The sequence below is a fragment of the Capronia coronata genome (assembly GCF_000585585.1).
Source record: "Capronia coronata CBS 617.96 chromosome Unknown acBCG-supercont1.4, whole genome shotgun sequence".
Lineage (NCBI taxonomy): Eukaryota > Fungi > Ascomycota > Eurotiomycetes > Chaetothyriales > Herpotrichiellaceae > Capronia > Capronia coronata.
In genome coordinates this window covers 249,626-274,554 of record NW_006912896.1, presented here as the reverse complement: position 1 = coordinate 274,554, position 24,929 = coordinate 249,626, and the positions used below count along the sequence as shown (strand labels likewise).

Here is a 24,929-nt window from a genome sequence, read left to right as displayed (position 1 = left end):
GCGGGGCAAGCAATTGGATTGCATCCTAATTCAACCTTGCATGGCCCGTGTTCAAGGGCTATGTTTGCGACTAAATTCGTCTGCACGCTATCCGCAGAGCGTCCGTAGATGGAATGAAGTCCATTGATCCTCGACTCGATAGTGTTCTCGTCCGGATGTAGACCAATGCAGCCGGGGTGTGGTAGGAAATACTCTCGCTTGGGACTAGAACTGTCGAAGAAGTGTTTGGGCCGACTGAGTCAGACTGACACCTGTCTCGCGTCTTACATCCAACTACCGCCGGATGCTTCAACACTGTGAAGCGAAGAAGGGTCTCTGTCTAGCAACCCGCTCGCATCTGTCTGCGCGGTCTCCGACCATTTTGATGACCAGCATGTATGATGGCCATCGGTTGCTGCCAAACTCCCATCACGTGATAGGACGGCCTGGCCCATGGCACCCATGGCAGTGTCGACGGGTGCAGCGGGTTGTGGATGTGCTGCCAGCCTACCAGGCACCATCCACGCCAGCAACCTTGCTATACGCTTTTCTCACTGTCCGTTGTACGTCTATAATAATGCTGGAGAGAGGACGCGGTCGCAGCTTTGTCGAGGCGACGATCCAGGAAAACGGCAAGTCGAACAGGTGTGTAGGTCTAGAAGACCATGAGAGCTTCACCCAGCTAATTAGTATGCTTGTAACAATCCCAGGCAGGTTCAACAATTTAAAACAATACTGAGCGACCGGGGTTGGGTATGCTGCTGCTGGAAATGTATGGCTTCCATCGTCGCCCAGAGCAACCACTGGAACTGAGCATCCCGTTGACGTCCAGGGTTACAGGCTGAGAAAGCTGCAGCTTGTCAATGGATGGCACCGTCTGCGGATCCGCAGCAACAAGAGCCGGATAGCGAGTTCGCGTGAGGTTCTGTTTGGGACGGATTCTTTGTGAGGTGGAAAATTTTCAGAAAATGATTTTTTGGTTCATGTGGTGGAGAAAGGGAGATGAGAGTGATTGGAGGGAACGACGCAGTCTGAGACGTCGAATGATGCAAGGTGGGTGTCAGAGATCCATGCTGACAGCCACCAGAAGCCCCAGTCGAAGCCTAAGGAGCCCACCACCCGAGCCAGCCCCTGGAGGGTGCGCTGCTCGTTCCTCTTTTGACCATTATTTGCACACCACCATCCACCACCTGGCATCTGACATCTAGACGTCCAGAGTCAGGTATGTATCACAGTGGTAGCTTGCCATGCAATGGATGACCTCCAACCCTTCAAGTGCTTATTATCCTCTCTGCAGTTGCACGACTTGGCTACGTGCATCATCTTGCTAGTAGTGGGAGGTAGGCTATGGTCCCTGTCTATCTTTCCATCAACTTGAACATGTTTAAGGCTGTCTGGTCGATGGCTTCCTGTTTTGCTAGATGCCCTCTACATCTGTACACAGCTGTGCAACAGATTGTGTCTACCTCATGCAGCTGGTATGATATCAATTGCGGGTGACGGCCTGATCCCAGTGTTGTATCTTCGATGATGTTGCAGATCCTTTGTCTGCGAGGACTCTGTAGCCGCTATACCATACGCAAGCAACCATGCTTGTTATTGACATGTTCTCAGCCGGCCATTGCTTTCCTACCATCCAATGCTTCTCAAATGGGAAAGAGAGCACACCACACCACACCATTTTCAAGCCATTGTCACCTTGTAACAAGTAGGTATGTTCCTGCTCTTTGGACGGAATCGCCGATGACACTCAGAGACGGGCGGGAATCGAATGAGCAGAATCGACAACGAGATGCGTAAGAGGTGGGTGTCACGGTCGGTATGCAACGATGGGGATTGGCTGATGGAGAGTAAAGACCTGAGATAGACAATAATTGACAAGTGGTTTGACTGGTGTCAGGGCTCGAAGGCGCCTGAGGCAGTCTCTTTGTGAAGACGTCTAGCCCTGCATCCGCGTCGGTTAGACCACAACGGAGACGGCGTAGGGCATGGCGGCGATACTCAACTAGGCGTTTAGTCGGATGTCTACTGGCCAGGTGGACTCTGCAGAGCCCAAGGGGAAGCCTCCTCAGCCTGTGGATGGGCGTTAGTGGACGGCGGGCTCGATATTATTCTCGGATCGCATTTCTCGATGTCATGGGTTTTGAGGGTGAGGAATGATGTTGTGTGGATGGCGAGGATGGATACTTTGACCCTTGATTCGCTTGGGGGGCAGTGGGATGCGCAGGTTCCTTAGGTGCCAGTGCTGGATCTCAACTTGAATCCGCCCACGAGAGTTTTTCCCTTTTTTTCTCACTCTGGCTTGCACCCAAAAAGATCAACCATTCCGCCACTTGACAGTCCCCAAGCCCAGGTGCAGTGCAGTGGTGCCTGCCCATCAATTGCCATCATACGACTCCCCTTGCCCAGCTGTAACCTGATCGGCCTCTGTGCCTGTTCCCTAATCCCTATTGAAATTTTTACTTCTCTACCTAATCCTCATAGCTCTCCTAGTATCTTTTCTCCCGAGCTCTGTGTGACGGAAGACTCGGTGCTATTGAGTCGCCCTTGTTTGATCTTTTCTCTGTACTACTAGTACTACGTACCTACTAGGTATCTGTCTTCTGTCTTGTATCAAAAGCACCTGCGACGCCTGTCACAGCATCCCCTATACGACCAACCCGAACCCGCCAATTATTGGATCCCGAACTGCATCCCAACAGCAGGCTCCCGCGGTGCAACAAACAATAATAATAATATACAGACCCGTCCTGCGAATCGCAACCTCTGCTTAGAGAACAAACAAACAATCTAGAAAGGCTTCCCAGCTATCACCGACTCCATATCACCATATCACCATCACCCAGCGCCGCGCCGCCACATCAGCAAGCATCTGGTTGATCGGTCTGCTTACCGCCGTTTGACCCAGCTCACCAGTCAAGCGGTAGTCGCGAGATCTTTGACGCAAGGAGGCGGAATCACCACCAGTTCAGCGTGTGGCCTGGCAGGCACCCTTGCTGCAGATTTTGAAGCCCCCTTCAGGTTCATTGCCCTGCTCCACGCTTTGCCCCGGCACCTTGCATTGCAGCCACGCATTCCAGCTGTGCCGCTTGCCCAATCGCGCTCTCCCCGTGCAGTGGTCTATCCGTCACACTTGCGCCCTCCCTGGCCGCAGCCTGAATCATCATTCGCATCCCGTTTCCCATCCCCAGACATTATTGTTATTTGGGCGCCGAAAAAGACTCAGCGACTCTGTACTCTTGTTGTACACGACATTTCTCTACCACCCCTTGGACTGCGCGACAACGGCCTCCTTCTTTGACTTTGTAGGGTATACAACACCCTCTAACTAAAGCCTCACTGTCCTCCTCTGCGCCGACACATGACAACTATACACCATGCCTTACAACACTCGTCGGAAGTCCCTCTCCTTGCCTTCGCTGGGCATTCATCTGCCTAATGGCTCGCGCGCGCACCGCCCGAGTCCCAAGGCTACCTCCTCCCCATCCGAATCCGCGACTGCTCCTCCAACAAAAAAGTTGAAGCGCTCCCACGATGCCGACGAACCTCTTTCTCCCATTTCCAGTCCACGCTCCAAGCCTGGGTCGCCAGCCATCGAACTGCCGGCTGCGACCAGCACTCCTGTCCGAAGCGGCGCAGCCGAGCACACTCCTCCCCCCTCTCCAGGGCTGACTGCACAAGTGCGCAAAGTGGACACGGCGGGTATCAACGACGACATCGTGATTGACGTGATCGGACAACTGGAAAAGACAGGCAACCGGCCTCACCTCATCAAGGACCTGGCCGCCATACTGGCCTCCACCAACTCCAACATTGCGCAGTAAGTGACGCCGCCCGAGAATCGCATCTGCGGTTGCTGACCTGTCAATAGTTCTGCCAATCCTGCTGCCCTCCTGTCCTCCCGTCTGAGTGTGTACCTCAAGCGGCCATGGACGGCTCTCTCACCTTGTCCGCTGGCAAAAGAGCTCATTCCCGTTCATCCTCGCAAGGTCTTCTTCTTCTTGACCACTCAGCCCCGGTTACCATTGCCTGAGACTTCGGACGACATCCTCCCACCCCCATTGATCTCGGTCAAGAATCTCACGCCCAGCGTGTCGGACCACAGTCTCGTGGACGATGAGTTGGAGTTAGATCAGCGAGATCGAGCACGGTTCTCTCCAAGTCCTGAGGTTGAATTGTATTCTCCCGAACTGGACCAGGAAGAATCCGCAGAGCCATCAACGCCTGGAGAGTACTTTAGCGCCAGGAGTAGTCTCAACCCGGACGGCACGCCGGACGTGCGTAGGCGACCGAATCGAGCGCCCAGCCCACCACTTGAAGCAGATGAACGGGGGTTTACGGAAACTGCCACAGCCGTGAGAGCTCGCGGCATGAGTCTTCATCATCATATTGTGCAAGAGTCAGTGGAAATCGAGGACAGTCTTCCTACTGTCGAGGCGTCTGAGGAGACACCCGAACAGCGGCAGAAGCGTGACCGGGAACTTGGGATGGAATTGTTTGGGCCAATCCATCCCAGCCTCCAGGTGCTGGAGCAGAAACTGTTCTCGAGCAGTCCCATGATCCCGGCCAGACAGGATCACCCAGCCCCCATGGCCAAGATGGATACAAGCCTGCCCTTGGACGACATCGAGATGGGTGAAGCTTCTTGGAGCATGATGAGTCCGGAGCAGATCGACGTTGATGAGCTCGACACACTGTTTACGGGCTTTTAAGTGTCGTGCTCGCTCCTCTTGCTTGCTGCTGGGCTGGCATACTTCTGATTGCATCTTTGTCGCTGTTTGTCGCTGTTGCATTGATAGCGACGGCGGTCTCTCTCACCTCTTCGAGTTCTAGGCGGACACAACCGCCTGTCTGCACGATTTTTTGTTGCCATCTAGGAAGGCCATCATATGCTGGATCTCGTTCGCCTATTCGAGATCTGGACCAGGGTGATGATCTTGATGGATCTTGCAACGCGGCCGAAAGACTGCGTGACAACAACAGAAATGGTCACTGTGATGATAGGGAAATGGACGCAGAAAACCATGTAGCATTAGTGACTGTCGGCAGACCCCCGAGCCGGGGCAGCGATATTAGATATGGAAGTCACAGGGCTTACAGTGTACTGTATTGCTGATGAAGCTCTTGAATGACGGCAACGATTTCACGCACTCTGTATCCCGTTCACGTTGACGCAATAGTACTCCTGACCATGTTTGGACGGTGAAGAGGTCAATGCCCGTGGGGTGTGTTGGAGTGCACAGCGAGTGTGTTCAGATCGTAATTGCAGGTGTCCACAGTCCCATGGAGAGGCCAAGATGAAGCAAAGCAGGCAGCCATCTTGCGTTATATGTGCACTTGGTCTCTTCGATAAAACCTGGGAGTGAGGGTTCACCGAGAGGGTGGCTGTGGTGCAATTGCTGTCTCGCACTTATCAATTAAATGTCCTCCACTCGGAAGCATGGTTTATTACTGAGCTGTTATGCACGCCGGGCACAAGGAGTTGAGAGTCAGACACCCAATCTCAAGACTGTGGCATGAGTCATGTCTCACAGTGTGACCAATGGCATGGGACCTTTTAGATGATGGGGGACCAGGGAAGAGCGGACGAAGAGACGGACGAACAAAAAACGGAGTCATCAATTTGTTCTCGGCTGCACCAGATACTCAATGCGGAAAGGAATACGAGGCAGTCGCGCGAGAGTGGAGGATCTTGGGGACATTTGAACGAACCCTAGCAGTACGTATCTGTGGCAGTGGGTGCGGACAATCTCAACACAGTGCTAGTATGTTCTCCCATTAGTTATGCATTCAGCACTGCCTCCTGGTGGGTGTGTTCAGTCGCAGCCATGTACATATCCGAGTGGCCTCACATTCTACCAAGTCTATCTCGGGTACTTTATGTAGGTACCGCTTACCGGACATAGTGATACTACCTACCTATACAGTATACGGCAAGAATTGTGTTGTTGGGACAGAGTTGCCGCGCCCCTGAATACATTAATTGTAGCCTGGTTCATTATTGCCAGTCAAGTTGAAAATTGAGGCCCCGACAAAGTTGTGTCGCCGCCAAGGTTCCGGGAGCCGGTCGCATAAAATTGTGCGGCAGTATTGGCGGAGCCGGGGGTGGAATCTAAACCGTATTGGGGTCTAGTGGCATCTCATTTATGAACGGGAAAGTGCGATTTTCAGTGGCAGCCTGATGGCAGCTTTATGTCCGCTCCGGTGTTGTGTCTCTGTCTGCGCCCCAGCTTCCTTTCCCTGATTGTTAATACCCACTGCACCGGCTTACTATTTTATTGGTATACGTATACTGGACAGAAAGGGCAGGAGATCCCAGAATACTTACTAATGAATGTGGACTACTAGACGAAAAGATACCTACCTACGAGACAACCACGGCCAAGTCCACGCCCACAACCACAGTCACTACCACTAGCACTTCGGACCATTGCCAATGTCGCGATCCTGCCCAGTCACTCACTCCCTGGTCTCCTCAACATCGTGACCATCTTCTTCTTCCGCCTTCCTCGCTCCTTGTCAATACACAGACAGGTCCGAACGCCTTCTTTCACTCAGGCAGACGCAGTTCTAAGGTGTGACCCGGACGCCTTATATCCGCCGCCCCCTCATATCTCCCACATCCGATACCACACGGGCAGACGCACTTCCGTCGGTTGAATTGGATCCCTTGGCTTACTGGAATTATTCATCCATCATTTATTACCACTCCTTTAAGAACTGGCTGCTGCTTTTATTTGATCGCTTGGGCAGCGCCCGTTCTCATCTTCCCCTCACTCTTGACCACTAGACAGACATTGTCACAATGTCGCTAGTCGGGAATTTCACCACCAACTTCGACCACACCATGGACACCCGTGGTGCTGGGAATCCAGCTCATCACCGCAGGGAATCGGACGTGGAAGAGGAATACCACCCCGTTCATACAGGCCACCACCACCACCACCACGAAGAAGATGGCTCCCATCCCTCCACCATTCCGGAAGACCCTGAAAAGAAGGGCGAGACTTCCAGCAGTTCAGAGGATGACGGCGCCGACCGTGTCAAAGACCTGGCCAGGCAATTGACTCGATCTTCCACCTTTTCTTCTATTGACGACAATCCTTTCGACGTCGAGCCCGGTTCCATCCTAGATCCCCACTCGGACAATTTCAAGCCCCGCGCCTGGATTAGAGCCTTGTTCAACGCCCAGCAGAAGGATGACCGCTTTGTGGGCAGGTCCGCCGGTGTCGCCTTTCGCAACCTGAGTGCCCATGGATTCGGTGCCGCCACCGATTATCAGAAGTCCGTCGGCAACATCATCTTCGAAGTGCTCGGCATTGCTCGCAGACTGATGGGGGTCGGCCAGCGCAGAATCGACATCCTTCGTGACTTTGACGGTCTGCTGAACGCGGGAGAAATGTTGGTGGTGCTGGGGCCCCCCGGTTCCGGCTGCTCGACCTTTCTCAAGACCTTGGCGGGCGAAACCCACGGCTTCAACGTGGACGACGACTCGTATATCAATTACCAGGGAATCAGCTTTCATGAAATGCACAAGCACTTCCGTGGCGAGGCCATCTACACGGCCGAACAAGACGTGCACTTCCCTCAGTTGACGGTGGGCGACACCCTCTACTTCGCCGCTCGCGCGCGAGCCCCCCGGCACATTCCTGGAGGGGTGTCTCGAAGCACCTATGCCTCCCACATGCGAGATGTCCTCATGGCCACCTTTGGTATCCGTCATACCTTCAACACCCGCGTCGGGAACGATTATATCCGAGGAGTCAGTGGTGGAGAGCGGAAGCGTGTCAGTATCGCCGAGGCGGCCTTGAACATGTCTCCGCTTCAATGTTGGGACAACAGTACTCGCGGTCTAGACAGCGCCAACGCCATCGAGTTCTGTAAGACTCTGCGCATCTCCACCGACATTCTCAACGCCACCTGCGCGGTCGCCATCTACCAGGCGCCCCAGAGTGCCTATGACATCTTTGACAAGGCCATCGTCTTGTACGAAGGGCACCAGATCTATTTTGGCCCCAAAGATGAAGCCAGAGCGTACTTTGTCAGGATGGGCTTCCACTGTCCCGATCGTCAGACCACGGCCGATTTCCTCACCTCCATGACGAATCCGCATGAAAGGGTGATCCGAGAGGGCTTCGAGAATCGAGTCCCGCGTACTGCTGCCGAGTTCGCCAAGGCGTGGAAAGAGAGTCCAGAGCGTGCCCAGTTGCTCCGAGATATCGAAGAGTTCGACAAGGCACATCCCATCGGAGGTCCGGATCTGGAGAAATTCAAAGAATCCAGACGATTGCAACAAGCCAAGCGTCAACGCGTCTCCTCGCCATACACTCTGTCATATGTCCAACAAATCAATCTGTGCCTGTGGCGCGGGTTCCGTCGGTTGGTGGCCGACCCCAGCTTGACCATGACCCAGCTCATTGGCAACACCATCTTGGCGTTGATCATTGGCTCCATCTTCTACAACCTCGACATGACCACCAACTCGTTTTACTCTCGTGGAGCATTGCTGTTTTTCGCCATCTTGATGAACGCCTTTGGTTCCGCCCTGGAAATTCTGACCCTCTACGCTCAACGTCCGATTGTCGAAAAGCACGCCCGATACGCGCTCTACCATCCCTCCGCCGAAGCGTTCGCCTCGATGCTGACGGACATGCCGTACAAGATTTGCAACACCATCGTCTTCAACGTTACGTTATATTTCCTGACCAATCTGAGACGAGAGCCCGGAGCATTCTTTTTCTTCATACTGATCTCCTTCTTCTTGACCTTGGTCATGAGTATGCTTTTCCGAACCATTGCCTCCGTGTCTCGCACACTTAGTCAAGCGTTGGCACCCGCAGCAATTCTCATTTTGGCCATCGTCATTTACACCGGGTTCGCCATTCCCGTCAACTACATGCTCGGTTGGGCTCGTTGGATCAACTACCTCGACCCGGTGGCGTACGGCTTCGAAGCGCTCATGATCAACGAGTTCCATAACCGCGACTACGGGTGTGCAGCTTTCGTACCCTCTGGTGCAGGTTACGACGATGTGGGCAGTTCGAACAGAGTGTGCTCTACTGTCGGATCTCGAGCCGGTCTACCCTATGTCAACGGCGATGACTACATCAACAGCAGTTACAAATACTATCATTCGCACAAATGGCGGAACTTTGGCATTCTGATTGCTTTCCTCATCGGTCTTATGACCACTTATCTGGTCGCGGCGGAGTTTGTCGCCGCAAAGAAATCAAAGGGCGAAGTGTTGGTCTTCAGACGTGGTCATAAACCCGCCGCTTTCAAGGAGAAGGCTGCACGGGATGCAGAGGCCGGTGGCGAAGGCACTGTGGTGACGGCGCAGAAGGACCACACTGAGCTGAAACCCATTTCCAGCATCATACAGAAACAAACCGCCATTTTCCAGTGGAAAGATGTGTGCTATGATATCAAAATCAAAGGAGAAGGACGCAGAATCTTGGATCATGTTGATGGTTGGGTCAAGCCCGGAACCTTGACGGCGCTTATGGGTGTCTCTGGAGCAGGAAAGACTACACTCCTCGATGTCCTCGCCACTCGTGTGACCATGGGTGTGATCACTGGAGAGATGTTGGTCGACGGCCGACAGCGAGATGAGTCGTTTCAGCGGAAAACAGGATATGTTCAACAGCAAGATCTGCATTTGGAAACGTCCACGGTCCGAGAAGCTTTAAACTTCAGCGCCCTCCTCCGTCAACCAGCTCACACCCCGCGGAAAGAGAAGCTCGCGTATGTGGAGGAAATCATCAAGCTCCTCGAAATGACCGAATATGCCGATGCCGTTGTCGGTGTGCCTGGTGAGGGTCTCAACGTCGAGCAGCGGAAACGACTTACTATCGGCGTCGAATTGGCGGCCAAGCCACAACTCCTCCTGTTCTTGGATGAGCCCACCTCCGGTCTCGACTCGCAGACCTCTTGGTCCATTCTTGATCTTCTGGAGAAACTCAAGAACAACGGCCAGGCTATCCTGTGCACTATCCATCAACCGTCCGCCATGCTTTTCCAACGCTTTGATCGACTTCTTTTCCTGGCCAGAGGTGGCAGGACGGTCTACTTCGGTCCTATTGGCGAGTCGTCCAAGACCTTGACTGACTACTTCGAACGGAATGGCGCCCATCAATGTCCCCCGGACGCCAATCCTGCGGAATGGATGTTGGAAGTTATTGGTGCTGCTCCGGGCTCACATACAGACATCGATTGGGTCGAAACATGGCGCAACTCGCCCGAATTCCACGGCGTCCGTGCCGAGCTCGAGCAACTAAAACACGACCGGTCCAAGTTGGTTCCTGTGGTCTCCCACAAGTCCGACAAGGCCAGCTACCGCGAGTTTGCGGCACCTTTCTTCCAGCAGCTGTTGGAAGTCCAGAAGCGTGTCTTCCAACAATACTGGCGTACCCCATCCTACATTTACAGCAAATTGTCTCTCTGTATTGCATCTGTGAGTCTCCCACCTACTCCATACACGCCACCATATATATTCGTTTCCTTTTTGTTCTTCCCCACCCAAGCAATCCGTTAACTAACCCCTATTCCCACCAAACAGGGTCTCTTTATCGGCTTCTCCTTCTTCATGGCGCGCAACACGATTCAAGGCCTCCAGAACCAAATGTTCGGCATTTTCATGCTGATGACGATTTTCGGCCAACTCTGCCAGCAGATCATGCCCTTGTTCGTGACGCAACGGTCACTGTACGAGGTGCGAGAACGGCCTAGCAAGACATACTCGTGGAGGGCGTTCATGATGAGCAACATCATTGTCGAACTGCCCTGGGGACTGCTCTGCGCCGTGCTGATCTTCGTGACATGGTACTACCCGATCGGGCTGTACCGCAACGCGGAGCCGACGGGCACCGTGCACGAGCGCGGGGCTCTGATGTTCCTTTACGTGCTGTCCTTCCTGCTCTTCACCTCGACGTTCGCACACATGACGATCGCGGGGATCGCGGACGCCGAGACCGGCGGCAACATCGCCAACCTGTGTTTCTCGCTGACGCTCCTCTTCTGCGGTGTGCTCGTGGGCCCGAAGGCGCTGCCGGGGTTCTGGATCTTCATGTACCGCGTGTCCCCTTTCACCTATCTGATCGACGGCATGCTCAGCACCGCCGTCGCCCACACCAACGTCACGTGCGCGCGAAACGAGTTCCTTCACTTCAGCCCGACCAACGGCCAGACCTGTGGGCAGTACATGCGCTCCTACATCGACTCGAATGGGGGATACCTGGAGAACCCGACGGCCACTGACAGCTGCAGCTTCTGCTCGGTCTCCAATACCGACAAGTTCCTGAGCTCCGTCTCGTCCCATCCGCAGTACATGTGGCGCAACTTTGGTCTGATGTGGGCCTATATCGCCTTCAACATCGCCGGCGCCGTCTTCTTGTACTGGTTGGTCCGCGTGCCCAAGAACCGGGGCAAGGGGAAGAAAGAGCTGGCCAGCCCCGACGCCAGTAAGGAGGGCAGTGTCCTTGAAGCCCCGCCTCAGGTTGGCAGTGAACCCGAACAGCACCAGCAGCAACTGCAGCAGCAACAATCTCAGCAATATCCTGAGAAGGACAATAACAACCAGCTCCAGCCAAGCGAAGTGCCTACAACCACAACCACAGCTGTGGATACGCCGACAACCTCGACGACAGTGCCGTCTGACACCACGCCAACTACAACTTCATCGACATTCCATGACCAAGTCACAGTCACCCCAATGACGCACGCGAGTGACCCGATCGACAGGATCGACGAAAAGAGGGAATAGAATAATTCTGTCCTTGCCTTTCTCGGTTGCATCTGCATTGCATTCTTTTCTGTTTGGGGACATATCACTGGCAATGCCACATCTTGTCTTTCTTGTCTTGTCTTGTCTTCGGCTATGGATTCGCATTTGCCTTGTTTCTGGGAAGCTTGACCTTGCTTGAGCTTGAGCTCGGAGTTGCAAGAGAGTCCGACTGTCTTGAGGAGTCGACTCCTCTACATATGCTATGTTATCCTTTCTGTCTTGTTTGCCATACCAATTGACTGGTACTGGTACCAGACCTACCTACCCAGATAGACTGGGCGGGGAAAAGTAGATTTTCTGTTATTAGATTTGATGGACGATTGATTTGCTGGGTGGCTGGACATAGCAGTGCAGAGAGCAGAGGACAGAGAACAGAACTAGAACTTAATCAACCTATATCACAAACTCTACACTCTCTTCCTCTTTATGAATGAATCTACCATGTCATTGCTCTCTACTTCTTCCTCTTCTCTATGAATGGATCCACCATGTCGTTGCTCTCTACTTCTTCCTCTTCTCTATGAATGGATCTACCATGTCGTTGCTCTCTATTTGATGCTGATGATCTCTCTCCCCTCCGTCCCCATCAGATGCCGTCGCTTTCTCTTTCTTTCATTCTAGCTGGAGGTGAAAATCCACAACATACAGTGAGTGCACTCTTGACACCATGTCACTTGTTCAGATCCAGGTTTGGTTCTTAGCTTCTCCAAATCCAGTATCAAATAAAACAACTCAGCTCTAAGTGTACTCAGCTCTGCTTCGTCCTTTAATGTTCAGTGCATCAAGGACACAGTCTTGGACCTTGTCTTGTCCCCCGGGCCAGCTGCAAACAGCAATAGCAACTCAATCTCATCAAGCTCCCTTATTTATTTCCGAAAACCTTAGCCAGCATGGTGGTGATTGCTCGTGCTCCTCCCGACAGAAAGGACATGCCGAAAGACCATTTCTTGACACGCACGGTGTAGATGAAGAAATAGACGAGGAACCAATTGGAAAAGACAAAGAGCAGGAAAATGCCAAAATCGCGCCATTTCTGGTCGGGACGGATATTCAGCGTGGCGAGATACTCGGGCCCGGAGCCGTAGGGACAGTAAGCGCAGGTGCCGTTGGCCAGGGTGTCGATGTAGCCGTGGGCCTGGGCGCGGACGTAGTCGGCGGCGTACGCGGCACACGACTGGCCCGGGGGTGCGTTGAACAGGGTCTCCTCGCCCACGGTGCAGTGCACGGCGAGGTCGGACATGGTGGCGGCGAGCACGCCGCCCATCCAGTAGGTGCTGGGATTGATCCAGTAGACCCAGTCGCGCCAGAAGACGGGCAGCTGCGAGTAGGGCCGCATGATGCCGTTGAAGACGGAGATGATGACGAAGAAAAAGGGCAGCACATTGCTGACCACGGTGTAGCTGGGCGCGAACGCGCAGATCCACTGGCCCCAGCTCGTCATGAACAGGTAGAACAGCATCGTCATCAGGAACGTGTAGCCGGCCGCCGCGCTGTCTCGGGGCAGATTGTTCGGATAGTACCACAGTAGAAAGTAAATGACCGACGAGATGACCGCCATGGGGATCTCGGCCACCACTTGGGCCGTGCAGAACGCGATCCATCCGTAGATGCGCGCAGGGTACTCGCGGGCTTCCCAGAGCCCGCGGTTCATGTAGAACTTGGGGACCACGCCGTTGACGATCGTCGGCGGAATCAACAAAATCATGAACGGCGCGAACAGCCGGAGCTGCAGCCCGGTTGCTGAGTCGTCCAGATTGTAGAAGATGAACCCAGCGAACACGCCTATGATGACGCTGACAAACAGTTTCGAGTACAGGTAGGACGGGTCGCGCCAGTACTGGCGGAACGTCCGCTTGGTGACCTCGTACGTCTGCAGTGGCACGGGCGCCGCGAACGCCCGTAACACGCGGGCATCTTGGGGTGGTTCCTGGGCCCGGTCGCGCTTGAGCCGTTGGATCTCTTCCATCAAGTCCGCATTCTCCTTGGACTCGAGCCATTCCTGGTTCCAGTCCACCCGCGTGCCGTTGGGCCTTCTCGTGCCGCCTTTCGCCGCCGTCTCGAGCAGGAACTCGGCCACGTTCTTGTTGGGCGGGCACCGGGTCCCGCGCTGGGCGAAATACTCCACCACCGCCGCCCCGTCCTCGCCAATCGGGCCGAAGTAGAACGGGTTGCCGCCGGGGTTGAGGGCCAGGACCATGTCGAACTGTTGGATCAACATGGACGACGGCTGATGGATGGTGCAAACGATCGCTTGACCGGCATGCGACAGTTTCTTCAAGAATCGCACAATCGAGTACGCAGACTGCGCATCCAACCCACTGGTCGGTTCGTCGAGGAACAAAAGCAGTTCCGGCTTGGCTGCCAGTTCCACTCCGATGGTCAGTCTCTTGCGTTGCTCAACGCCCAAGGAATCAATCATGGCATCCTGCATGTCGTTCAGTTCCAGCAGATCCACAATCTTGTCCACGTAGGCCAGCTTCTCCTGTTTGGGAATGCTGCGATCTTGCCTTAAAATGGCCGAGAACTCGAGCGCCTCACGAATCGTCGCAGTCCCGTCGTGGATGTCCCTCTGTTCACAAAACCCCGTACCTCTCTGGAACTCAATTCCCAACGGACGGCCATCAACAAGCATATTCCCGGACACGGTGCCAATGGTAAGCCGTTGCGACAACGTGTTGAGCAAAGTCGTCTTGCCAGCGCCACTTGCACCCATCAAGGCGATCATGAGGCCTGGCTTGGCGTATCCGTAGACTCCGTTCAGCAGCTTCCTCGTTCCGCCATGGTATGGAACCTCGCATTGCACATTCTCCCACGTAAAGATGCTCTTGCTTGGAACAATGCCGTCGACTGGATCGTCTTTGCCGTTTTGAAGAGTCTGCGAAGATCCACTGGAGCCCGGCTCAGCCGCAGTTGTCTTCTCTTCATCTGCAGGCTGGACACCTTCTTTGACTCTCATTTTGGCCTTGCGTGTCTTCTTGAATACCAAAGCACCGCCCCCTTCCCTCGCAAAAGAGAACAGTTCGGATGCTGTGGCCGTGACGAGAACGTACAGGACGATAAAGGCGACACCGACGCCAAGGTTCCGCCAGAGATGAGACCTGGAGTAACCGAATGATGTCTCGAAATACGCGTCGCCACTGACAGTGTTGCTCCCGAGCCTTGCGCCCGCAAGCGAACAGCCTTGGTAAGCCGGGTCGACGTTCGGACCGTTAGGAACCAGATTGGAAGGTGCGCATTCCATAGTGCGACCGGAGAACTCGTTGGTTAGCACAGCCTCGTATGCATAGCCGAGAGGGCTGACGTAGAATAGCCAACCAAACCAAATCACACCGTTGATCAGAGTTTGTTTAGGGATGACATAGCCCATAACAAAGATCATGATATTGAGCGCAAGGCCCGAAAAGCGCACAGCGTCGTCAATGGTCGGGCTCAGGGCGGCGAACATCCGGTACAGTGCGGTAACGCAGATGGTGTTGATGTAGACAAACAGCAGGGTGATGAAGAACTTGCCAGGATCCCTGTCGAGATTGGTCATGAAATACATGATGAGGATGAAGACAATCGTCTGCACCGCGAGGACGGGAAGATCGAGGAGCACTCTGGCAATCACAACGGCACTGGGACGGTAGAAGGCGTAGTCTTTGTGCCGGGCAACCACCACACGACCGCTCACCGCTCGCACCAATTCGGTCAGTTGCAGCCAACCCAGAAACAAGATGCAGAACACCAAAGCTCCCGTACGAGGGAATGCACCGGAGGTGTCGAGCCGTTCGCCGTAGAAGAGTGATCCAGTGATCAGGCCATTGGAAACAATGATGAAGGCCTTTGTGTACAGAGACGTCTTGTCTCCCCAGAAGAGCCAGAACTCCCGAATGGTACAGGCCAATACTTGTCGCCAGAACGAGACGGTATAATTGGAGTGGGAGGGCAGGAGTCGGCTGTTGCTCTTTTGCTCCTTGACTGCGTCTTGAAACACTTTGGTGCTTTGGTGTCCCGAGTCGTGCAAGTCTCGCTCGTAGGCTTCGACATCTGTAAGATTCTGCTTGTAGATGTCGGACCTTCGAAAAGCGAGCTCTAGCTCTTCAGCAGTTTTGGGGGTCGAATCTTCTTTGCCTGGTTGGAACTGACGCTCATTAGGGTCGCCGACTGAGGTCAGGAAATCCGGATTGGTCTGACGCTCCGGAGCTTGAAACCCTAGGTCAATGAAGTACTGTCGTGCGAGCGTGGCCGGACCCTGGTAAATCATTCGCCCTTCTTCGATGACCAAAACTTTGTCCATCACTTCATATATTCCTTCGCCCGCCTGATAAAGCGTGACCAGTGTGGTTCGATCGGAGACGTCCGTCATGACGCGGAGAGATTTCGCATAGTCCAGAGCCGTGGACGCGTCCAAGCCCCGGGTCGAGTTGTCCCAACAGACCACCGAGGACTTGGTGGCCAGCGTTTCCGCAATGCCGACTCGTTTCCGCTCGCCGCCAGAGACACCTCTGACATATTCGTCGCCCACTAGCGTATGCTTTGTGTGAGAGATGCCAAACATCTTCATCAGTGCATCGATGATGATCGGGATCGTTTCGGCCTCATGCCGTTTGGTCTTATTCATCAAGGCAAACCGCAGAGTCTGCCAGACGGTCAGGGTGGGAAGGTGGTGATCGTCTTCAGGATTGTAGTTGACTTCACCTCGATAGTGCTTTTCCTGTTCTTCGGCGGAGATGCCGCCGTAATTCACTGTACCTTCGACGGCGGCATAGCTGTCGCGCTGGTTGGCTATGACTTTGAGGAACGTAGAACATCCCGAGCCCGGTCGACCCAGCACTAACATCATTTCGCCATGTCGGACCACTCCAGTGAAATCTCGGAGGAGATCCCTGGTAGGAGGCCCTCTTCCAAGCCTAAGAGAAGGAATGAACCTGCAGACAAGACGATACAGGTCCGGTCCAAATGTCCCAAGGATCGCATCTGGCAGGGTCTTGATGAATGTCGCCTGTGCGCCAACACCCTTGACTGTCAAGTTCTTGTACACCACACCGATTTTCTTCGCAGATTCTCCAGTCTCGGTCCTCTTCTCGAAACGGCCTTCCTTTAGGAAGGCATCGAGGTCAAGATCACCCGGCCCAGAAGTCCCGCCGTAGGCGTCTCTGTCTACGACCGACGTTGTATTGAGGCTGCCAGCCATCGATGACCGAGTCCTCGTCATAGCAAATGAACGTGCCCTCTTGGACTCGCGGGTGCCTGTGCGCTGTAGACTCATCCTGGTGAGTTCTCTCCTCATCTCCTCGAAGTCAGCCATGGCTGCCTCCCGGTCGACGTGACCGCCGACATCTCGCTCGCCCCAAGTCCCGTCTACTTCTTGGCCACAATTGCTCGTTGATGGCATGATAGATTCGCCCATGGTGTGTCCGGAGTCGACGTTCTGAGCCGATTGAGGAGGCTGCTCTATGTGGTGCAGATCGTTGTCGGCAACGGCTGTATAGGTCAGTGTGTCCTTGAGAATCCGCAATTCCTGACACAACTTACCGTCCTGACGGCCGTAGCGGCGCCTGTACATGTGGCTACTGTGGGCGCCGAACATCTTTGCCTTGTCCCTGCTGTCTTATATGATTTGCTTTCAGGCTGGGGGGAGATTGACCTCTGGGGGGCTCACTGAAGTTCAACAAACGAGGGACGCTGCAAGACAGAAGACAACTGATTTCGGGGCGTGTCCGGGGCGAAATATGGCACGGATCAGCCGAAGGGCAGGGGAACAACGACACGCAGGAACACAGCAGGGAAAGAAGGGAAGCGAGCCAACGCGAGGATCCCAGGAGGAGGAAGAACCGGCGCAAATCAAGCGATGGGATTGATATAGAATGAAGAGGTCACCGATAATAGCATAGTGGTAGGGCGACAACCCATGCATTGTAGTAGTGAGTTGAACACCGACCATGTCACCCACTGGCATGTCGTCTCAATGGGATCGGGGTTTGGATTTCTAAGCTGTATCCCCGCGACCAGAGTCATGTTGACGGGCTACGATGGGCCGGCCAGGGATCCTTTCGTCTCGACAGTGATCGATCTCCGTAGGAGGATAGGGATGATACTGGATAACAGTGCACCTGGGAGGGAGGGATTAGAAATGTCACCTCGGATTTAGATTGAAGTCTGTCTTTTCTCCCAAGTTCGTCACTTTGTCTCGGCGATCGGAGTTAGGGGAATCTAGTCACATTGCAGTACGTACTAGTATTATAATGCCAGAACAAGCGAGCCTATCACAGTTCTGAGTCACCTATTAATTGGGACATGGACGACCTTTATGAAGATACTAAGTGCATAGCGCAGTAGACAGTAGTACTAGTCTGAGGCTCTAAGCCACTGGCGTCCAGGAGCACTAATACCTTACTTCAGGCAACAATCCTCTCTCTCCTTACCACTGTGGCATGCTCAATTTGTCGTGTCGTCCTCCACAAGTCTCTTCAGGTCCGCGTACAACTTGGCAAACGATAATGAGGACTCTTCCTCCCACATCAATTCTGCGGCACGAGGGACCTCAGATACACACGATAATCCGGGGTCCGCAGAGCCAACGGACGTCCATGGATTTCGGCCGAAAATGGAGATGTCAGAGTACCTACTTAGAGACAGAACCTAAGCATACAGTGATCAAGTCATATCGAAGCAAAGACAGCCGGTGATTGCGGCGATTGCGGTCGGAAAAGTCCAGTATCAATGCCAAGTGTGTCATAAAACCGCAGGATTTCAAAGCCATGTCCAGATATCCAACTTGAAGTGTCCACTTCTACCTCCCCTCCCTGCCCCAGGTACCTCCGACAGAACGCAAGCTCACCAACCAGCTCTACGCAAAGATCAATATCTAACACGTCGGGATGTGGAGATAAGCCTTAGAAATCATTCGACTGGCTTGTTCGAGGTTGGTAATGCACCCGCTTCGACGTCGGCATCATGCGAGGTTGAAAATACTTCCAGAGATCTGCATTTTCCTCGGACTGAAGCCGGACCCTCCAGCTTTTGGTGGTGGTTGGTGGCTTGTCCTCCATAGGTCTGGAAGGGAGTAGGAGCAGGGTGTAAAAAGGACGCCTTTACTGTGTACTAGTAGATCTAGTACCCAGCCCGACCTTGATACTGTGTTGCTGTTCTTACACATTACTTGATGTTACCTACTACCAGGAAAGATCCCCTTCCAATGTGGAATGAATCTGTGCGCCGATGCTCATCAAACTGTGTACAATCCCCCAGGCCACATCATTAGAACTTTTCGCCAATCCTGCCGTCATTGTGTCCTTCGGTCCTTCGCACCGTGAAGATAAACGTCCAGTCTGGTTCCCGTCTCATAGCCAGATCATCACGCCTGCACCAACCGCGATCAAGCATGCCACCATGCCCATAACCCCTGCCTCGTTGGAGAACGCCGGCCCAGCAACCATTCTGCCAGCAGCCCCTTGAGAGGTGGCAGAGCTTGCCGCGCCCGAAGTGCTGCTGCTGCTGCCGCCGCTGGAACTCGCCGATGAAGTGACTGTCGAACTGTAAGTACTACTGGTCTGCGCAGTGGAGGAGGTGGTGGTTATCGTGATGCTGCCTTTCGGAACACCACTAGGCATACCTGCGGAAACGCCTGCCGCACCCATGGTCGGCAGAGGCGCGCTGGGATCAACTGTCCATCCTCCCGCCGTGGAACTGGGGCAAGCTGGCGGCGTCGGGGTCACGCTGGCGACATAGTCTGCCGACTTTACCCCAGTTGGGTTCAATGTCTTCCACTGTTCTGAGAGATTGCTGAAGTCGGGTTGCACCGGTGTCGGTGTACCTTGACGCGTAAATCTACGACCAGTTAGCTTCACTCCACCAGTAGCATCCATCTGTTAGCCATGGTTACCCTTGAATGACACTTGTTCCCTCGTTGACGTCCGCCCCGGCTGGCGGCCCATATGAAACCAACCCGTACTGGTTCATTTCCTGGATCCACTCGTAAATCATTGCTCCAGACCAGGTGTTGACCATGTCTGGGCCAAAAATGGCCGCTTGGTCGTTGAAAGTGCGTGGTGGGACCGTATTGCAACCATCTTCCGAAAAGAAAATGGGCACCGGATAGTTCTGGGCGTCTGCTTGCAGAGAAGCATATCCTGAGGTTTGGAAAGTCGGGGTCGATCCACACCACTCGTAGCTGTTCAGAGCATAGAAATCCAGGCGCTCCGTCACGTTAGGGCGGCACACCAGGTAATCCTGCAGCATGGGCCGAAGGACAGCTGTGTCTGTGGCCGAGTATCCAATGGGGATCTTGCGGTAATTTCGAGCGTCTCGGTACGTCTTGAGATCGACTGCAGCCGACAGCAGGTAAGGAGCAGAGTCTGCATCGGCCACTACACAGAGTCAATATCTTAACGTTGGTCCCAACAACCTGTTCCAACATACAAGTGTTGAGCACTTCATTGCCCACAAACATGCCCGCAGTGTTGTCGTACTGTTGGAAATTGTCCAGAACCGCCCGATAGGATTCCGACTTGTTCGAAGTCCATGAAGCGGTCGTGTCCTGGTCTGCATCAGTTCTCCTGCTCTCTTGATCATCAAACAGCCTGTGGAGGTGCGCCTACGAAACGAATGTATGTTTTGAAACTGTCCATGTCCACAAACACATAGATTCCAGCAGCAGCGAATGCGTTCATACAACCCTGATGGTCCGCGGAAGGATCGACGTGGTACACACGGATTGCGTTGGCGCCGAGTTGCTGCATGAGAGTAGCATCGAGTTGACATTGGGTAGCGTTGACAAGAGGGTCGTCTTCGATCAGTTGGTAGGCAACACCTGTATAATCCAAGCCATTAGCAAATCTTTCGGACCGCCTCGACGTTCTGGTCTTGCCTTTAATAAAGAATTGATTGCCATCGCTTGTGAAGAACTTGGAGCCAACTGCTGAGATGGTGGGGATTGCATTGATGGTGACGCTCAGGGCCGTTAGGAGCAGGAGGACGAAGGCTGCTGAATGCTCCATGATTCCCGAACCGTCGGTAGGCGAGCAAGGAGAGGCTCTTTGCAAGGTATTCGACGGTGTAATGAAAGAAAGGCCTTGAAACTCTGCAAGAACTGAACTGCGAATTGTGTTGATCCTTTGGAGTATGCTTTTCAAAACTCTCGACCACACGTAGGTCGGGTTCGTGTACAACACAACCTGTCTTGCCAAAGAATATGTGCAAAAGAAGAGAAGTTTTCCCCGGTGCAGTGACTAGGTGAGGACTCGCTGATGAAGGAAATTCGAGTGAAAAACAGCAGGAGCAGGCTGGTACACGCAGCACTTCAAACAGAGCGCAGGCGCAGGTGCAGGCGCAAACTGTCCCGCAACAGAAGGCACGACCGTATTCAGTGCAACAGCAACGAGAGGAAAGGGACCTCGCAGATTAGTATCTAGTCAAGAACGAAAGACATCGTCGACACCACAGCTCATCAACGAAAATGCGAGGAAGGACAAGTCAAAGACAACTCAACCTGAACCGTAGGGGAAGATAAAAGAGAAGACCCAGCACATCACAGCGGCTTCAGTCGCAGTTATCATGCAGCACCAGGGTCTATCAGTCGTCCGTAGTGTAACTCTGTAGTAGCTCACGCGCTGGAGCACCTTGGGCGGTCTTGCTTCAGACCAGAAAATGAATGGATCAATCAGATCCAGCCAATTCATCGCACGCCAGCCGTGGATAAAGGACGCGATGCGGCTTTGGGAGATGGTGGAGGGAACAAACAGGATCCGTACCCATGGCCATGCCGTTATCCATGCTCCCGATCGAGTAAAGGCACATTTGGGGGAAAGAGATGAGCCGCGATTAGGGACAAGGGTCCTGATAACCAGGATACGCGGGGCGGTGAACGCGCCTGAACGGAGAACAGGTGCCCCGTGAGATGCCTGTAATCTGAAGAATGCGGTGCCAGCCACAGTGGAGTTTGGGGGTCGCACGAGCTCCTTAGGCTCCGGCCTTAGCGGGCAAAAGGCCGTAGTATGGGCTTTAGGGGCACAACCGCCTAGTGCTCCAAACGGACAGTTTACGAAACATTTAGCTACCAATACGCAGCACTGATTGCCCTCAGGTCTCGATAGGCACTTCGTTGAATCAGTTCAGTAGGATGCGGATGCAACGAGACGTGGGCATACAGAGGAATCTGGAATCTTGATGGTGGCCCCGTCGTCGATGCTTCAATTCTTCTGCATATTTCCTTCATCTACTACCTACTACAGCTGCTGTGTTCCACATTAAGATACCTTAGATAGGCCAATCTCCTTATGCCAAACGCTCTACCACCTACTAGTACCACACAATGCGAGCCACCATCTGAAACAGTTTGAAATGTTGCATACCTGAGATGGAGCGTCGGCTCCTGTATTCCCTGCCGGGGCAGCAATTCACGGTTGCCATTCTCGCCCTGCCGCAGTGACCAGCTCCACGTTGTCGCTCCAGATAAAAGGCATTATGCAAGTTGTAACCAGCCATCCAACCCGACACCGCCTTGCTGCCACGGGAATGAATCAAGATTCGGAAAGCAACACCATAGCTCACCGGGTATCTCGTGTCTTTCGTGAATCTGGTAAATCCAGAGCAAATGAAAACATTAACGACACATTCCTATGTTGTCCTTGCTGTTCGATTCCGTAACACCTTGCTGACCCCAGATGCGTCGCGTGTCAATTACTCCCAGCCGCGAAAGAAAGAGGAAAATAGGGATCCCTGGCAGTATCACACAAGGGTCCGTCGAATGACAAACACGCCGACCTCGATGCCTGCGTTCCCTGCCGGCTCCCGGCTGTGGCGAATGCCCTCTACCACCTCACGTGCCAACATTCCCGGAGTGATCTCAATCTGACCGTGCCGAGCTGGCATGCGGCCGCCAGCCTTGTGATAGTCCACCAAATTTTGTCGCAAGCGAGGTTGCTCTTGCTCAATATACCACTCTTTCCACAGCGTTCCGTCCAGTACCACCTCGGCCGTTTCCGCATGGACAAGCTCGTACCGACTAGGGAGACCCCATGAAGGTGCTCTTTGTCCCAAATCCCGACACATGTTTTGTAGCAGCTTTTGGATTTCCTCGAAACTCTTCATGCCGGCCACACCGGCCATTTGCCCCAACTCAATCGCGAGTTCCATGTAGAGACTGTTCAGTAGAACAAACTGCCGAAGAAAAGGCTCAATGACCGGACCAATGTACTTGCTGGCGAACACGGACCCTCCGACTTTGGTCGGATACACGAGCAGCAGGCTGCCGTTGTTTGCCGAGAGTTCGAGAAGGCGATCGGCGAGGTAAGATCGTCGACTCAATGTGAAGAAGTCATCAACCTCTTGAGCCGTGGTTGGTGGAAGGTAGCGTTCAAGGATGGAAAGGTGAATACTGCTTGGCGCCGCGATTATATTCGTGGATCGAGGATTGGGCCCGGCGGGCGGCTGCGGGCGAGAATGATAAGCAGGAACCACAGCGGCATGCGTGAAGACGGTCTGATCTTGAAAATAGTCGTCGCTCGAGTGATTGGTGTTCGGAGTAGCTGGAGGGGAGGCTGGCACTTCGTCCATGCTGATCACTTGCGAGATTGCATGGGTAATGGTGATGTAGGGGGGAGAAGTGAAGCGGCCCTGGACCACTTCAACGACCTTCTCGAAGACTGGTCGGGCATTTGAAGACTTCGCCTGTGAAGGTAGCGCCTGAACGACCATTTGAAGTTGCTGTTGATTACTCGCATCACCCAGGGCCAGAACTGCACGCTTGATCAGTAAGAATTCTCAAACGGAAACAAGGCTCCTTACCAAGCTGTTGACATGCTCTTCCCAGCCAATTAGACCGATTTGCCTCGTCTTCATTCATGTTGGATCTGTCTGGCATCTGGATTCCTGAAGGCCTGGAGGTAGAATTGGCGCGGGCCTGATTGTGATGTTGACGAGAGGACCTGTCGTTGACATTCATGACTGTGCGCACTCCCTCTTCGGGACTCAGATGCAGAGGGGTGTCCCAGTCAAAAGCATCAAGATCCTCAGGCGGTGTAAGAGGGGCAACCACTCCGCAAGACGTGCTCAAACTCTGCGCGGTCAATGGATATGATTGTATCCAAGGCTGGGGGGCGAAGGCACCTAGAGGGCTTGCTCGGGGAATTGGGATGCCTGTAGAGGGTGGATTGCGTGTTGTCGTCGCCGCATGGCCGTTGTGTCCAGGCCGACGCCAGTCGTCCTTCCTGGGAAACGAGGCTGCATTATCAACACTTCTCGATTGAGAGAGCGTCTTGTAGGACGGCAACCTTTGACGACAATAGTCTTGACCCTCCACGAATTCTCCTTCGACTGAGCTAGACGACGATCTCCTTCTGATCCTGGGCCTTGAGGGCCTCTTCTTGGTCAACTGTCCTTCACCAATCCTAGGCCTATCCAGGTTCAGTCCTGCCCACAACGCTCTTGATTTGTCCAAGGATTCACTTCCAACGTTGCCAACAACTTCAACGAGGCCATGCGCCGTCGCATCGGGCCATTCCACGGTAGGAGATGTCACAGGCACCTCGCAAATCTGGACAACGGCGGAGAGTCTCTTCGATGTTGTATGCAAGGCATTGTCCAGCGACAGTGGCTGGGAGGTCATTGGCGAGACTAGAAGCGCCGCGTACAAGGACCGCCCAGACAAGGGACGTGATGGCAAGCAGATAGAAAATTCGCAGACGGCAGCTTTGAGACACCGCTACAGCGGAGCTGCCAGCAAACCGGCCGGGAAACGGTGTTGATCAACCGGATGGTAAAGGACAGCAATCCGAAGCACTCATTTGAACACAGAGTCACGGGGTGCCAGCAGCCACTTCTCGAGGTCGTGAAGTCGATTGGATATTAGCCAGGCTTGCAAACGAAAGAATCCAGCGACAAAGGCGGAAGAAGCGAAGGATGATGAAGACTGGGAACTGGTCTTTGATGAGGCAGGAAGGCGATGTCTAACAAGAGGTTGACGGGCACTGCTAGGTACTACTAGAGGTAGGTAAGTTAATGGCTAAAATGGTACTGAAAAAGATTGTCACATCTGCCTGCCATGAGGGCTCCGGAAGTTTTGTGGACACTTGGACCGTCGCTGGGGGAGGCTTTGTGAGGCATATTACCTACAAACCAGGCGCTGCACAGGGAGCAGTCGACATGCAGAACACTTGCAGTGGAGCGTGTCCCTTTGCTTTCGGGT

The 24,929-nt window shown here is 53.8% G+C and overlaps 5 protein-coding genes across 5 annotated transcripts; 2 read left to right on the top strand and 3 right to left on the bottom strand.

Annotated features, from left to right (window-relative positions):
- Window positions 1–3,356: 3,356 nt before the first annotated feature.
- On the top strand, window positions 3,357–4,691 carry A1O1_04654 (uncharacterized protein; the record flags this gene model as incomplete). The annotated part of the gene is made up of 2 exons (XM_007725545.1): window positions 3,357–3,799; window positions 3,851–4,691. 2 exons carry the CDS (start codon window positions 3,357–3,359, stop codon window positions 4,689–4,691), a joined length of 1,284 nt encoding a protein of 427 aa, XP_007723735.1.
- A 2,093-nt stretch (window positions 4,692–6,784) lies between these two features.
- On the top strand, window positions 6,785–11,740 carry A1O1_04653 (uncharacterized protein; the record flags this gene model as incomplete). Its single annotated transcript, XM_007725544.1, has 2 exons — window positions 6,785–10,432; window positions 10,538–11,740. 2 exons carry the CDS (start codon window positions 6,785–6,787, stop codon window positions 11,738–11,740), a joined length of 4,851 nt encoding a protein of 1,616 aa, XP_007723734.1.
- Window positions 11,741–12,623: 883 nt separating this feature from the next.
- Window positions 12,624–17,333, bottom strand: A1O1_04652 (uncharacterized protein; the record flags this gene model as incomplete). The annotated part of the gene is made up of 2 exons (XM_007725543.1): window positions 12,624–17,227; window positions 17,279–17,333. The coding sequence occupies 2 exons, from the start codon at window positions 17,331–17,333 to the stop codon at window positions 12,624–12,626; spliced, it is 4,659 nt and encodes a 1,552-aa protein (XP_007723733.1).
- Window positions 17,334–19,086: 1,753 nt separating this feature from the next.
- On the bottom strand, window positions 19,087–20,742 carry A1O1_04651 (uncharacterized protein; the record flags this gene model as incomplete). Its single annotated transcript, XM_007725542.1, has 4 exons — window positions 19,087–19,573; window positions 19,629–20,112; window positions 20,165–20,282; window positions 20,344–20,742. The coding sequence occupies 4 exons, from the start codon at window positions 20,740–20,742 to the stop codon at window positions 19,087–19,089; spliced, it is 1,488 nt and encodes a 495-aa protein (XP_007723732.1).
- Window positions 20,743–22,471: 1,729 nt separating this feature from the next.
- On the bottom strand, window positions 22,472–24,350 carry A1O1_04650 (uncharacterized protein; the record flags this gene model as incomplete). Its single annotated transcript, XM_007725541.1, has 2 exons — window positions 22,472–23,481; window positions 23,531–24,350. 2 exons carry the CDS (start codon window positions 24,348–24,350, stop codon window positions 22,472–22,474), a joined length of 1,830 nt encoding a protein of 609 aa, XP_007723731.1.
- Between the last annotated feature and the right edge of the window lie 579 nt (window positions 24,351–24,929).